Below are 11752 nucleotides of genomic sequence, written 5' to 3'. Positions count from 1 at the left end.
TATATATAAAGGTAAACTCTATTATTACTATAAAAAAATTCAAATTAAACAGTAGTATTGTTTTTTATTTTTTTTAATTTTTTTTTTAATTTTTTTTTTTATTATTAATAATAATTTTCATTTTATTATATTTTCTTTTTTTTTTTTTTATTTGTCATTAATTATTTTCCTTTGTTATATAATATTATATTTTTTTTGTTTCAATAAAATTTTTTTTTTTAAATAAATTTTATTTTAATTTTTGTATATATATTTTAAACACTACAATTTATTTTTAATAGTAATAAAAAATGTTTGATTTAGATACTTTATTAATAGTTTTCTATATTTTTGTTTTTTCTGTATTTAATTTCCTTAGTACCGCAATCATCATCAAATACTATCGTCCACAACATCAACAAAACAATAATGTTCAAATGTTTAATAGAGAAGATGTTGATCGTCTTTTGGAAACCCAAAAGAATGAAATTATGATGAAGGTAAGTTTCATTTAACATAAACTATATTTTATAATTTATTAATATTTATTTATTAAAAATATTTAGTTTTCCGAAGAAAAGGAAATCCTATCAAAAGAAAATGCGGTTATTCAATCGAAATTAGAAAAAAATCAAAATAATTCTTTAAAATTAAAAAGATTGCTATCAGTTTATGAAAATGAAATGAAGAAGGTACTAAATCAACCTTTATCAGAAACTGACTCAGCAAAATTAAAAAAGGCATTAAACGAAAACGAACAATTAAAAAAGGTAAATATTTAAATAGAAATAATTATTGATAAATCAATATTAATATTAATTATTAATGATCAACAAATGTTTATTAATATTTAATATTAAAAATCAAAACTTTATTTTTACTAATATCTTATTCTATTTTTATTTTTATTCTCTTTTAATTTAGAAAACCATTGAGCTTGAAGAAACAAACTCCAAACTTAATAATGAAATTCAAGTTCAGGTTTATAAATTTAATGCCCTCAGAGTACGTACAGAGTCAAGATTGGAGAATGCATCAGAGCAATTATCTGAAATAAAAAAGGTTGCAAATAAAGAAATTTTGGCATTAAGATTAAAATTAAAAGATTCACAATCTAGATTAGCTTTGGGAAAAAGACAATACGATGATATGGCCAAATCATCTGTTGAATTTTTTTCAAATGCTCCAAATTGCAACAGTTATGAATTATCTAATCACTCCAATGATATTTCAACTAGTAATGGATCTGATAAAAGTTCTCCAATTTGTCCAAGCTCCTCATCAAGCTTAAATAGTAATTCATGGAGCACTTCTGATAGCCCACCCCTTTCATCATCAAATGGTGAAAGTGATAATTTGAAAAAGTAAAAGTTGGTTATTAACGAAGCCCTACTTTCTATTAGAGAAAATCCAGGGCATCATTTCATCTAGATCAATATCAACAATTACTTTTTCTATCTCAATTAGTAGTTCAGAAATTCCATAACGATATAATCACAGGAGGTCATGCCGTACTAATCAGAATTTATGCAAAGATTTAAGAAAACATAAAAGATTTACACCATTCATATATCAAAACTATTCATCAAAACTTTTCACCACCAAAAAACAATAAATAGAAATTGAAACAATTATTGGACCATGCAGGTAAAAAACCACCACTTAGATTCACTGGTAAAGCATATCCAATAATAGAGAAACCAATCAGTATTTTGAAAACTAAATTATTATAAATTTAATTAAATAATCATTTAATAAATAAATTTTAATAATTAATAGTTTTAATAATTAAATTAAAAAAAGAAAATAAATCATTTCATATATAAAAAAAAAATATAATAAAATTAAAAAATATAATAAATTTAAAAACTTTTTTGATTATTTATGATCTTTTTATTTTTTATTTTTTTATTTCTATCACTGTTGCTATCTTCTTGACTACTTTACTATTGTCACTATCTCTTTCACTATCTTTTTTAATTAATTTTATTTTTTTATCTAATTTTCTTTTTAATAGCTTTTCCTATTTTGAAAAATATTTTTTCTTTAATAAAGAAAGTATAAATACCACTGTTACAACCAGGCCGAGAATCATTGCGGATATAACCACCACTTAATCTAGCATTATTTTTTTTTTTTTTTTTAAAAGTGAAGATAATTAAAAGCAAATGCTTTAAATTAATCAGTAAAATGCTTTAAATTAAGCAGTAAAATTTTATTTAATGTTTATCTAGCATTATAAGCACCGGAAAACCAGAAGATCTTAAATTATTTGCAGTTGACGAAAACTGCAATAAAAAAAAAAATTTCAATGGGTCACCGAAAAGATAAAACCCTCAAAAAAGACTCCCCGTCCGGGAATTGAACCCGGGCCTTTCGCGTGACAGGCGAAAATCCTCACCACTAGACCAACGGGGAAGAGATATATAACTAAAATTTTATTGTAGCCAAAACTCATTTTTCGGAAAAATTAAATTAACTAAAATTAAATAATCAAAATTAAATTAAATTACAAGTAAGAAGGGGTAAGTCAAAAATTCGTGGTTAGCAATTAATACAAAAAAATTTGAAAGCTGTTCTCCATTTTTTTTGAAGTTAAAATTTTGCAGTTACCAAAAAAGAGTTTTCCATTGAAGATTCCCAAAATAATATTATAAAAAAATAATACATTTTATCAATTATTTATTATAAATTCCAGAATTTCTTTTATGTTGATAATTAAGCATAAGTACTTATGTTTTCTCTTATTTTGCAATCTGTCACCTATACCTATGCTTTCAATTTTGTTTTAGAAATCTTTTTATATTTTATTGTTGTCTGTGTTTTGGTATTAATTGATAAATTAAAATAAAAAATAAGGGATTTACAATAATTTATAGTATTGATCATACAAAGTCGAAACTATTTGGGAAAATACTGTATTAATAAAAAACAAATTTAAAGATTATAAAGAACCAAAAGAGGGCGATGAATTGATAGAGGAACCACATATTGCCATGGAAGACATAGAACTTTTCAAAAAAAAATCCAAAGTAGATCAACGATATTAAAACCATCATCCAATACCTCAAACAGACCTCATGGTAAGTAATGGATCGATAAAAACATCAAAAGAGATATCAACAGTAAAGCTATTATAGAAATGTATAATAATTCCCAATAAAAAGAAATGGAGAAACCAATCATCAAATTTACTACATTTATAACATTAAGAAAAGTCCCTACTAACAATGGCAAAATATGGAAATGCTATTAACCAAACCATTGCCCGCTCCAAGGAAAACAGATCCAATAAGATAGAATATTTTATTTTTTATAATATATTTTTATTAATTATTTTTTTTATCTTCTTTTTTTTCGACATGGTCAAAGAAATAAATATCTTTAATGGCGAATGAAACTAAATAAGAGAGTGCTCCACGGAAATTTGGTGGTGAAATACTGAATAAAATACCTAAAAGGAATGTTGGGAATGGGAATGAAATTTGAGCCATATTGTATTTAATACCATTGGCAATAATTTTAATTGCTTGGTCGACATTTAAACAAAATAATAAATCTTGTCTCTTGAAGCTATCAGTCATTGGAGTTGTAATGAAACCTGGAACAATAACACTGACACCTACACCAAATTCTGCCATTCTCTTTCTAAGGGTGAATGCGTATGAGGTGATATAGGATTTAGATGCAGAATAAGCTGGGAAGAAAAAGTCCATATAACCTGCTAATGAGGATGTAATACAAATTTGGCCACCTTTACGTTCTTCAAACTTTGATAAAAGTGGTAAAACAGTGTTAAGCATACCAATAACATTAGTTTCTGTTAATTTGTGTGTTTTTTCTTCAAAATCAAAATCATTTGGTAATTGTGCTAATTAATTTCGATTAATTTAAAATAAAAAAATTTCGATTAATAAAAAAATTTTAAAAATAGAAATAAAATAAAATAAAATCTATACTTACATTCAATAATACCAGCATTGGCAATTAATAAATCGACTGGGTATCTATTATCAAAATCGGTTAAATACTTTTTCATTGTTTTTCTATCAGTTACATCAGCAATTTTAATTTCTGCGACAGCACCTTTAGCTTCACATTCTTTTTTACATTTTAAAAGATTGGCTTCATTTCTTCCAAACAATGAAATGGTAACACCTGGTTGAGAGTAATGTAATGCTAATGAATAGCCAATACCACTTGATGCACCTATAAAAAAAAAAAAAAAAATTAATTTTACTATTTATGAAACAGTTTAAATAAACGATGATATTTACCAGTAATAACAATATTTTTTGGAGAATTAAATGTTTTATTTCTGAATAAGTTAACCAATGTAAAAATTGGTGTTAAACCTAATACTAAAACTGATAAAATTACAGTTAAAAATGCAACAATGTAATCTCCTGCTAAATTTAATATTTTATATAATAACAACATCCTCTTATTTTTTGATTTTTAAAAAAAAAATATAAAAATTTTAAATGATACGATTTTTAAAAAAAAATAAAAAAAAATATTTTTAAATTAAAAAAATATTTTTAAATCAATTAAAAAAAAAAAACCGAAACTATTTGTTCAACAATCAACCTCAACTTTTAAGGAGATTCTCAAAAAAGGTTTTTTTTTTTGAAAACTTCACATTAACTCTTCAATTTCGAAAATATATATTTCAAATAAATTTGTTCATTCAAACAAATAAAAATGTTTTGATTTTACAATCAAATTAAATTTTTTTTTCTTAATAATTTAAATTAACATTTAATTTCTTTGTGTTTTATCTTTTTTTTTATAAAATAATTATGAAAATAAATATAAAAATACACATTTTTGTTAATACCAAAATGATCACTATTATTTAAATCAATGAAAAAATCAATTAAATAAATATTATTAATTATAAAAAAAAATTAAAACCAATTTTTTCAAATATATTTATGTATTGGTGGTAAAGAGATATATATATATCTATGTTTATTAAATAGTCGGAAATTTATTTGGTTTTTTAAAAAATATTTAAACTAATATAGTTTAAATTAATTATTTTTAATTTGAACCTATAAAATAAAAAAATTTTCTTATTATTAGTAACAAAAAAATTTTAAAAAATACAATTTATAGCTTAAATTTACCTGAACCGCTACCTGAACCACTTGAGCTACCGCTTGAACTACCTGATCCGCTTGAGCTACCTGATCCACTTGAGCTACCTGATCCACTTGAGCTACCTGATCCACTTGAGCTACCTGAACCGCTTGAGCTGCCTGAACCGCTTGAGCTACCTGAACCGCTTGAGCTACCTGAACCACTTGAGCTACCTGAACCACTTGAGCTACCTGAACCACTTGAGCTACCTGAACCACTTGAGCTACCTGAACCTGAAGATGAAGTTCCACTTGAGGTAGTACAACCACTACCACTGCCAAAGAAGTTTAAGTCAACTGAAACACCACATTGGTTGGTATTACCAACATATTGTTTCATAGTTGGGCTAGTCCAACCACCAAATTGGTAGAATGATGAATCTGTATATTTATTTTTTAAAAAGTTAGAAAATAAATTAAATAAAAGAAAAACAAATCTTTATTCTTACCTGAAAAGCTTGGATTGTTATCATAATGAGCATACTAAATTTTCGAAAAATGAGGAGAAAAAAAATTAATAAAACAATAACCTTTAAATAAATTTGAATAATTTTTAACATACCCATAATGGATAGCTATTTAAACTACTTAATGAACCAACAGTTTGGCTCCATTCTAAAAAAAAAAAGAAAATTTGATTAGTTATCTTTTTTTTTTTTTTTTACAATAATAATAATAACATACCACCAATACTTGAATAAACACCAACATTAACACCAAGTGAAGCGGCAGCTTGAACAGCTTCGACAACATAATTGGCATTATCGGTAGTATCGGACCAACAACTGTCACATTGTTCGACATCAATCCATAAAGTGCCAAAGTTAACCTATTTTAAAACCAATAATTAATAAATTTGTAAAAAAAAAATAAAAAAAACCAATATTTACACCATCACTTTTAAGGTTGCTAACTAAAGTTTCAATAGCAGATGAAGCTGGGACACAACCAGAGCATTGGTTACATAAGAAAGCATAGAGATCAACAGTTTGAATACCAGCTGATTGAGCACCTGAAACTGCAGAGGCAATAGCACTAAAATAATAATAATAATAATAATAATAATAATAATAATAATAATAATAATAATAATAATAATAATAATAATAATAATAATAATAATAATAATAATAATAATAATAATAATCATTATTAATAAGAATGAATTTAAAAAATAAAATTAAAAATAAAAAATAAAAAATAAAAAACTATTTACCTATTATAACCATAACCACCACCTGGATATTATTTAAAAAATTAAAAAGTTAATTAAAAATATAATTTAAAAAAACATAAAGAAAAAAAGGGGTTGCACAAAAATTTTTTTATTTATTTTGTGAATGTTACTTACTCCAAGCTTGAATGATAACTCTTGAGTTTGATTGAGCTAAACATGAGAAAGCTTGTGAGGAAACTGATGATGATGTGTCACTATCAAAATCAACACCACAGTCGGCATTAATAACAGCAATTGTAATTAAACAAAAAAGAAATAAACCTAATAATTTGTTCATTTTGATAAAAATTAAAAATAAAAATAATAAAACTATGAAAAAAAAAAAAAAAAACTTTAATAAAAAAAAAAAATCAAAAAAATTTAAAATTTAAAAATAAAAAAAATAAAAAAATAAAAAAATAAAAAAAAAAAAAAAAAAAAAAGATAATTACGGACGGATGGTTTTCCCAATGATTTTTTTAAAAAATTAAAAGAACTTTCCTTATTATTAATGAAAAAATCTTTTTTGATTTTATTTTTATTTTTTTTTTTACCAGGTTAACTAAAAAAATAGTTTACAATAATTTTATTTTTACTTTTTTTTTATACCGATGATATATTTTCAATTTTGAAATTTTTAAAGTCTTTTAAACCATTTAATTTTAATAAAAAATCCTCATCAAAAACTACATTTTTGAGATAACCATTTTGATAGTAAAATTTGAATATGCCAAAGCACTTCCAATCAACAATTCTGTTGCATATGTAAAGATCTAAAAAAAAGTGATGTGGAAAATGTTTTATTAATAACTCTGATACTTGTAAATTTAAATACCAATTGAAACCTCTGCAATTTATTGAATTACGTTTATAGATTGTTCTACTTGATTGGGAATTTTTTCTATTGCATATTTTATAAAACCATAGGAATTCAAAAGTAAAACTGAAGCTAAATCTAAATGCTTTAAATTTTCTTTTTTATAGTTGTCTATGAGGTATTTAAAAACAAAAAAGTTATTATTGGATACTGAATATTCAAAAATATTTCCATAAGAAATAAATTGACTTTTTATATCTAAAATCTCCTTGATCTCTTCCACATTTTGACAAAACCTTATAAAGAATAATAACTGGGATTGTATTTTTTGGGATGTAAAATGTTTTGCCATAGCTTGGTCATTTGCATCCATACTAGTATGGCTCGAACTATACTGTAACAAAAAATCTTTTAAAGTTTTGATGTATATATCATTTCTAAAAATACTAAAAAAGAATAAAGCATTTTTTAAAAATATCTTAATTCTGCCCAATCTTTCTAACAAGTAGTCAAATGTTGCAATTGAAATTAAATTGAAATCAAACATTGAAAAATTAAAATTCTTCAATACATTTCGAATTAAATTACTTGCGGGGTTTTTCGTAGCCTCGGTTAAATTTGAAAAATACTCTAGATCTGATGTGGTGTGGTATAAAGAAATAAAATATAGGGAAAATTTCTTTGATTTGTTTGTAAACCAATAGTAAATGTTGAAATAGTCAATATTGATTTCAATTGAATGTTCCTGATATATTGGGTGAACTTGATTTTTAATTTTATCTATTGTGCTATCCTTTGACTGAATAATTGCTTTGTAGAGATATTTGTAAATAATTTGGATTGGAAACTTTTTTTTATCAACTTTGGGTAATTTTGAGAATAGTAGTTTGATGATCTTTAAAATTGTGTCATATCTATTATTGCTAATTAGAGAAGATTCATCAATAATGAATGAATAGGTTTTCTCGTCATTTGAAATCAAGTTTAAAAACTTCTTCGGGTTTATCTGTATACCAACATCACAATGTAACAAAAAATTTAAAATTGGTAAATTAAGTTTATAAATTGAATCTAATAATAATTGATAAAATAATGTTTCATTTAATTTTAGATTAATTAAACTCCTATTCTCTTCAATTTCTTGATCGGTAAATATTGAATAAAACTCAACGACTTCACTTTTTCCTTCCAAAATGGTTTTTTCATAGGGTGCACCATTTTGATCTATGCTATATAATAGTGTGCTAAAATACTTGACAAACAAATCTGGAATGAAATTTTTGAACCCTGTACTTGTTAAATAATTTAAAAGTTGTTTTCTTGAATTTTGATCTTGATACAATTTACTTGAGAAAGTTTTTGATTTAAGCGGAACCTGTTTATAATTTAATTCCTGGTTATGCATTACGAAACCTAATTGATCTATTTTTTTTAATGTTTCAATATCACAATCATTTATTGATTTTTTAAATAAATAATAGTAGAGATGGTATTCTTTTATTTCACAAAATCTTTCGTACCATTCAACTCCTATAATTTCCTTAATTTTTTTTCTAAGTTGTATTAATTTATCCCAAAAATATTGGATTAATTCAATAGATGATATTTTAAAATTTTGAACAAATTCTCTACCAAACTCTGGATTTAAAGGACTCATGTGGTGGTGGTCATTATTTGGATCAAAAAAAATTAGTCGTAAATTTGAATAGTTTTTGAAAATAAAGTCTATTATTTCTTTTGAATCGATTATAAATGGAATTTTTTTTTTTGGGGACCTGATAAATCCGGAAACACTTTATTTTTTTCAAAAAACCATTTCCATACATTCTGACACATTTCACTAGCTCCTATTTCAAATAAATAAGCTGACATAGTTGATTTTTTTGTTTCTAAGAAATCTAAAAAATTGTAAAGTTGATCATTTGACATTTCAGTAATGCTACTTATCAATCTACCTGTTACCAAATATTTAACAAAATCTTTTTCCCATAAGGATCCCAATGAACCATTCTTTTGATTAAAAAATTCAATTATTTTTTCGGGGGTTAAAACTGAAAAATAAAAAATAAAATTTTATTTTTTTTAAAAATTATTTTATTTTATTTTATTTTTTTATTTTTATTTTATTTTTAATTTTAAAAAAAAGGAAAATATAAATATATTATTTAGTTGAGATATAATCATAACAGTAATATTCATTTAATTCTAAAATGCATATGAATACATTACATAGTTTTTATTTGTTTTTTTTTTTTTTTTAAAAGTGAAGATGATCCTTAATGATGTATTAAGTAATCAGTTTATTGTGTTTTTTTTTGTTTGGTAAGTGTTTAATGCTTATATGAGTTTTACCACACTGCATACAAGTTGGGCACGGTAACATCAATTCGTGTGTGATTCGAAAATCTACCTTACAGCTATCATTACTCCCCCACCATTTTGGGGGAAGCTGGTCACCGAAAAGATAAAACCATTTAAAAAGACTCCCCGTCCGGGAATTGAACCCGGGCCTTTCGCGTGACAGGCGAAAATCCTCACCACTAGACCAACGGGGAAGAGATATGAAAAATAAAAAATAATCACTTATTTTATACAAAATAAAATATATATTTATATAATTTATTAAATTTAAATTATTTATGCTAAAAATATTTATAGAATTATATATCATTTATTCCAAATTTGGTTTTCCTAAATTTAAAAAATTTTAATCAATAGATTTAAATGAATAAAATTTATTTTTTTTTTTTTTTTTTTTTTTTTTTTAAATTTTTTTTCATGATTTTTTTTCATGATTTTTTTTTTTTAACATTCAAATAAAAGGAATCTAAATTAATACATGAACTATGGGAAAGAATAATAAATTTCTTCTTCTAAAACTATATTTATATGATAAATACTTGGTATATAAATTATAAGGTTATATTTAATTAAATTTTTTATTTAATTTTTTGAATTAATATTATTTTTTCGATATCATTGTAAATATAACAATTACATAATCTCTCTATGTGTGGGTTCATAAAAATAATAAATTTTAATTTTTTTTAAGCCGATCGGTAAACTTAAATTTTGAAGAAAGTGTGGGTGTGTGTGAGTGGGTGTGTATGTTTGCTTGTTTTTTTTAATTTTAAAATTATCTCTTAGTATTCATGTTGATAATATTATATTTTTACAAAAAAAAAAAAAAAAAAAAGAAAAAAAAAAAAAAGAAAAGAAAATTAAAAACACACACAATTTAATTATTGTTATATTATATATTATATTTTAAATTTTCTTTTTTCTTTTTTTTTTTTTTAATTTAAATTTAAATTTGATAATTTAATTAAATTTAAATTTAAATAATTTATTATTTTTTTCTTGTTTAATTAGTATTAATATATTTTTTTATTAAATACTACAATTATAATAATAATCTTCTTTATAATAATTGTATTTTTTTTATATATAAATAAACATCAATTCTATAGAATTTAATTTATAATTGAACAAAAAAAAATGGATATTAAAAAATTTAAAATCCAAAAAATCGACTTTTCAAAATGTGGGCAGAAATATAATGGTTTCCAATCAAACTGTTATCCAAGGGAAATTTTTGAACATTTTTTATCATTAAATCAATTTGAATGTACTATAGAAAAAATCAATCAATGTATCATAAGATACACTAAATCAATTAGAACTTTAAACTTTACTTTTCTCATAATTTTTATAATATCATTCATTGGAGTAATGATTGGCTTTTGTAAATTTAAAATACTACTTTTTATTTGTTCCATAACCTCATTATTAATAATTATTTTAATAATATCTTTGAATGTTATTATAGAGAAAAATGTAAGTAAAAAAATTTGAAAAAATTAAATTAAATTAAAACAAAAACTAATTAATTTTTTTATAGCATAAAAAACTATTAAATAATATTGTTAATGAATTTAATACAACATATGAAAATCAATTTATAAAATTAGAAATCATTAGAAACAAAAAGAAAGGATGTTATAAAGCTAATATTTATTATCCAACATTAGAAAAACAAACTCAAGTTAAAATGTACAATATTAATGAAAAAACCATTACTAATGATAAGACTGCTCAAAAACCAGACCCAATAAACAACCCTAATCATGAACTCTTAATAAATAAAATTATAAATAATATAACTATAGATAATTAATTAATAAAAAAAATATAAAACAAAATAATAATTTTTTAGTTTTTTAAAAAATTTATATAAACCTTTTTTCCTTTTTTTTTTTTTATATATAAAATCTATAGAATAAAAAAAAAACAAAGATTAATGTGTAATAATGTAAAAGATAAACAAAGATTATAGATAAACAGAGATTATAGATAAACAAAAAAAATTATCAATCTTTTAATAAAAATAAATTGTAGATAAAAATATATATCTATTTATTTTATTAATTTTATTTTTTTTTGTATAAAATGAATTGTAAAAATTGTAATTTGATATTAAAAGTATTCTATTATTACTACTATCTTATGATTAATAATTGCTTATTATTTACTGGTATAGTTGGTGGTGGTAATGGTGATCTCTGGGGTAAATGGTATAATTGAACCTGGGGTTGT

At 22.9% G+C, this 11752-nt stretch overlaps 6 protein-coding genes across 6 annotated transcripts in view; 2 read left to right on the top strand and 4 right to left on the bottom strand.

Annotated features, from left to right (window-relative positions):
• Window positions 1-290: 290 nt before the first annotated feature.
• On the top strand, window positions 291-2141 carry DICPUDRAFT_151131 (uncharacterized protein; the record flags this gene model as incomplete). Its single annotated transcript, XM_003287022.1, has 4 exons — window positions 291-479; window positions 546-749; window positions 904-1343; window positions 2129-2141. 4 exons carry the CDS (start codon window positions 291-293, stop codon window positions 2139-2141), a joined length of 846 nt encoding a protein of 281 aa, XP_003287070.1.
• Window positions 2142-3308: 1167 nt separating this feature from the next.
• On the bottom strand, window positions 3309-4419 carry DICPUDRAFT_77933 (uncharacterized protein; the record flags this gene model as incomplete). Its single annotated transcript, XM_003287005.1, has 3 exons — window positions 3309-3850; window positions 3943-4188; window positions 4257-4419. 3 exons carry the CDS (start codon window positions 4417-4419, stop codon window positions 3309-3311), a joined length of 951 nt encoding a protein of 316 aa, XP_003287053.1.
• Window positions 4420-5094: 675 nt separating this feature from the next.
• DICPUDRAFT_31893 (uncharacterized protein) lies at window positions 5095-6637 on the bottom strand (the record flags this gene model as incomplete). Its single annotated transcript, XM_003287004.1, has 7 exons — window positions 5095-5504; window positions 5573-5606; window positions 5686-5738; window positions 5808-5952; window positions 6014-6158; window positions 6340-6361; window positions 6475-6637. The coding sequence occupies 7 exons, from the start codon at window positions 6635-6637 to the stop codon at window positions 5095-5097; spliced, it is 972 nt and encodes a 323-aa protein (XP_003287052.1).
• A 556-nt stretch (window positions 6638-7193) lies between these two features.
• Window positions 7194-9827, bottom strand: DICPUDRAFT_77931 (uncharacterized protein; the record flags this gene model as incomplete). Its single annotated transcript, XM_003287003.1, has 3 exons — window positions 7194-8881; window positions 8989-9207; window positions 9521-9827. 3 exons carry the CDS (start codon window positions 9825-9827, stop codon window positions 7194-7196), a joined length of 2214 nt encoding a protein of 737 aa, XP_003287051.1.
• Window positions 9828-10654: 827 nt separating this feature from the next.
• On the top strand, window positions 10655-11333 carry DICPUDRAFT_77930 (uncharacterized protein; the record flags this gene model as incomplete). Its single annotated transcript, XM_003287021.1, has 2 exons — window positions 10655-10993; window positions 11058-11333. The coding sequence occupies 2 exons, from the start codon at window positions 10655-10657 to the stop codon at window positions 11331-11333; spliced, it is 615 nt and encodes a 204-aa protein (XP_003287069.1).
• A 153-nt stretch (window positions 11334-11486) lies between these two features.
• Window positions 11487-11752, bottom strand: part of DICPUDRAFT_151126 (uncharacterized protein) — a gene marked incomplete at both ends in the record, with an annotated part of 909 nt that continues 643 nt past the window's right edge. The window contains one exon of the mRNA XM_003287002.1: window positions 11487-11531. Within this exon, the coding sequence (XP_003287050.1) occupies window positions 11487-11531 (45 nt within the window). The remainder of the gene's footprint in view (window positions 11532-11752) is intronic.

Source organism: Dictyostelium purpureum, assembly GCF_000190715.1.
Source record: "Dictyostelium purpureum unplaced genomic scaffold DICPUscaffold_87, whole genome shotgun sequence".
NCBI classification, from domain to species: Eukaryota; Evosea; class Eumycetozoa; order Dictyosteliales; family Dictyosteliaceae; genus Dictyostelium; species Dictyostelium purpureum.
This window is presented reverse-complemented; position numbering and strand designations above follow the sequence as displayed.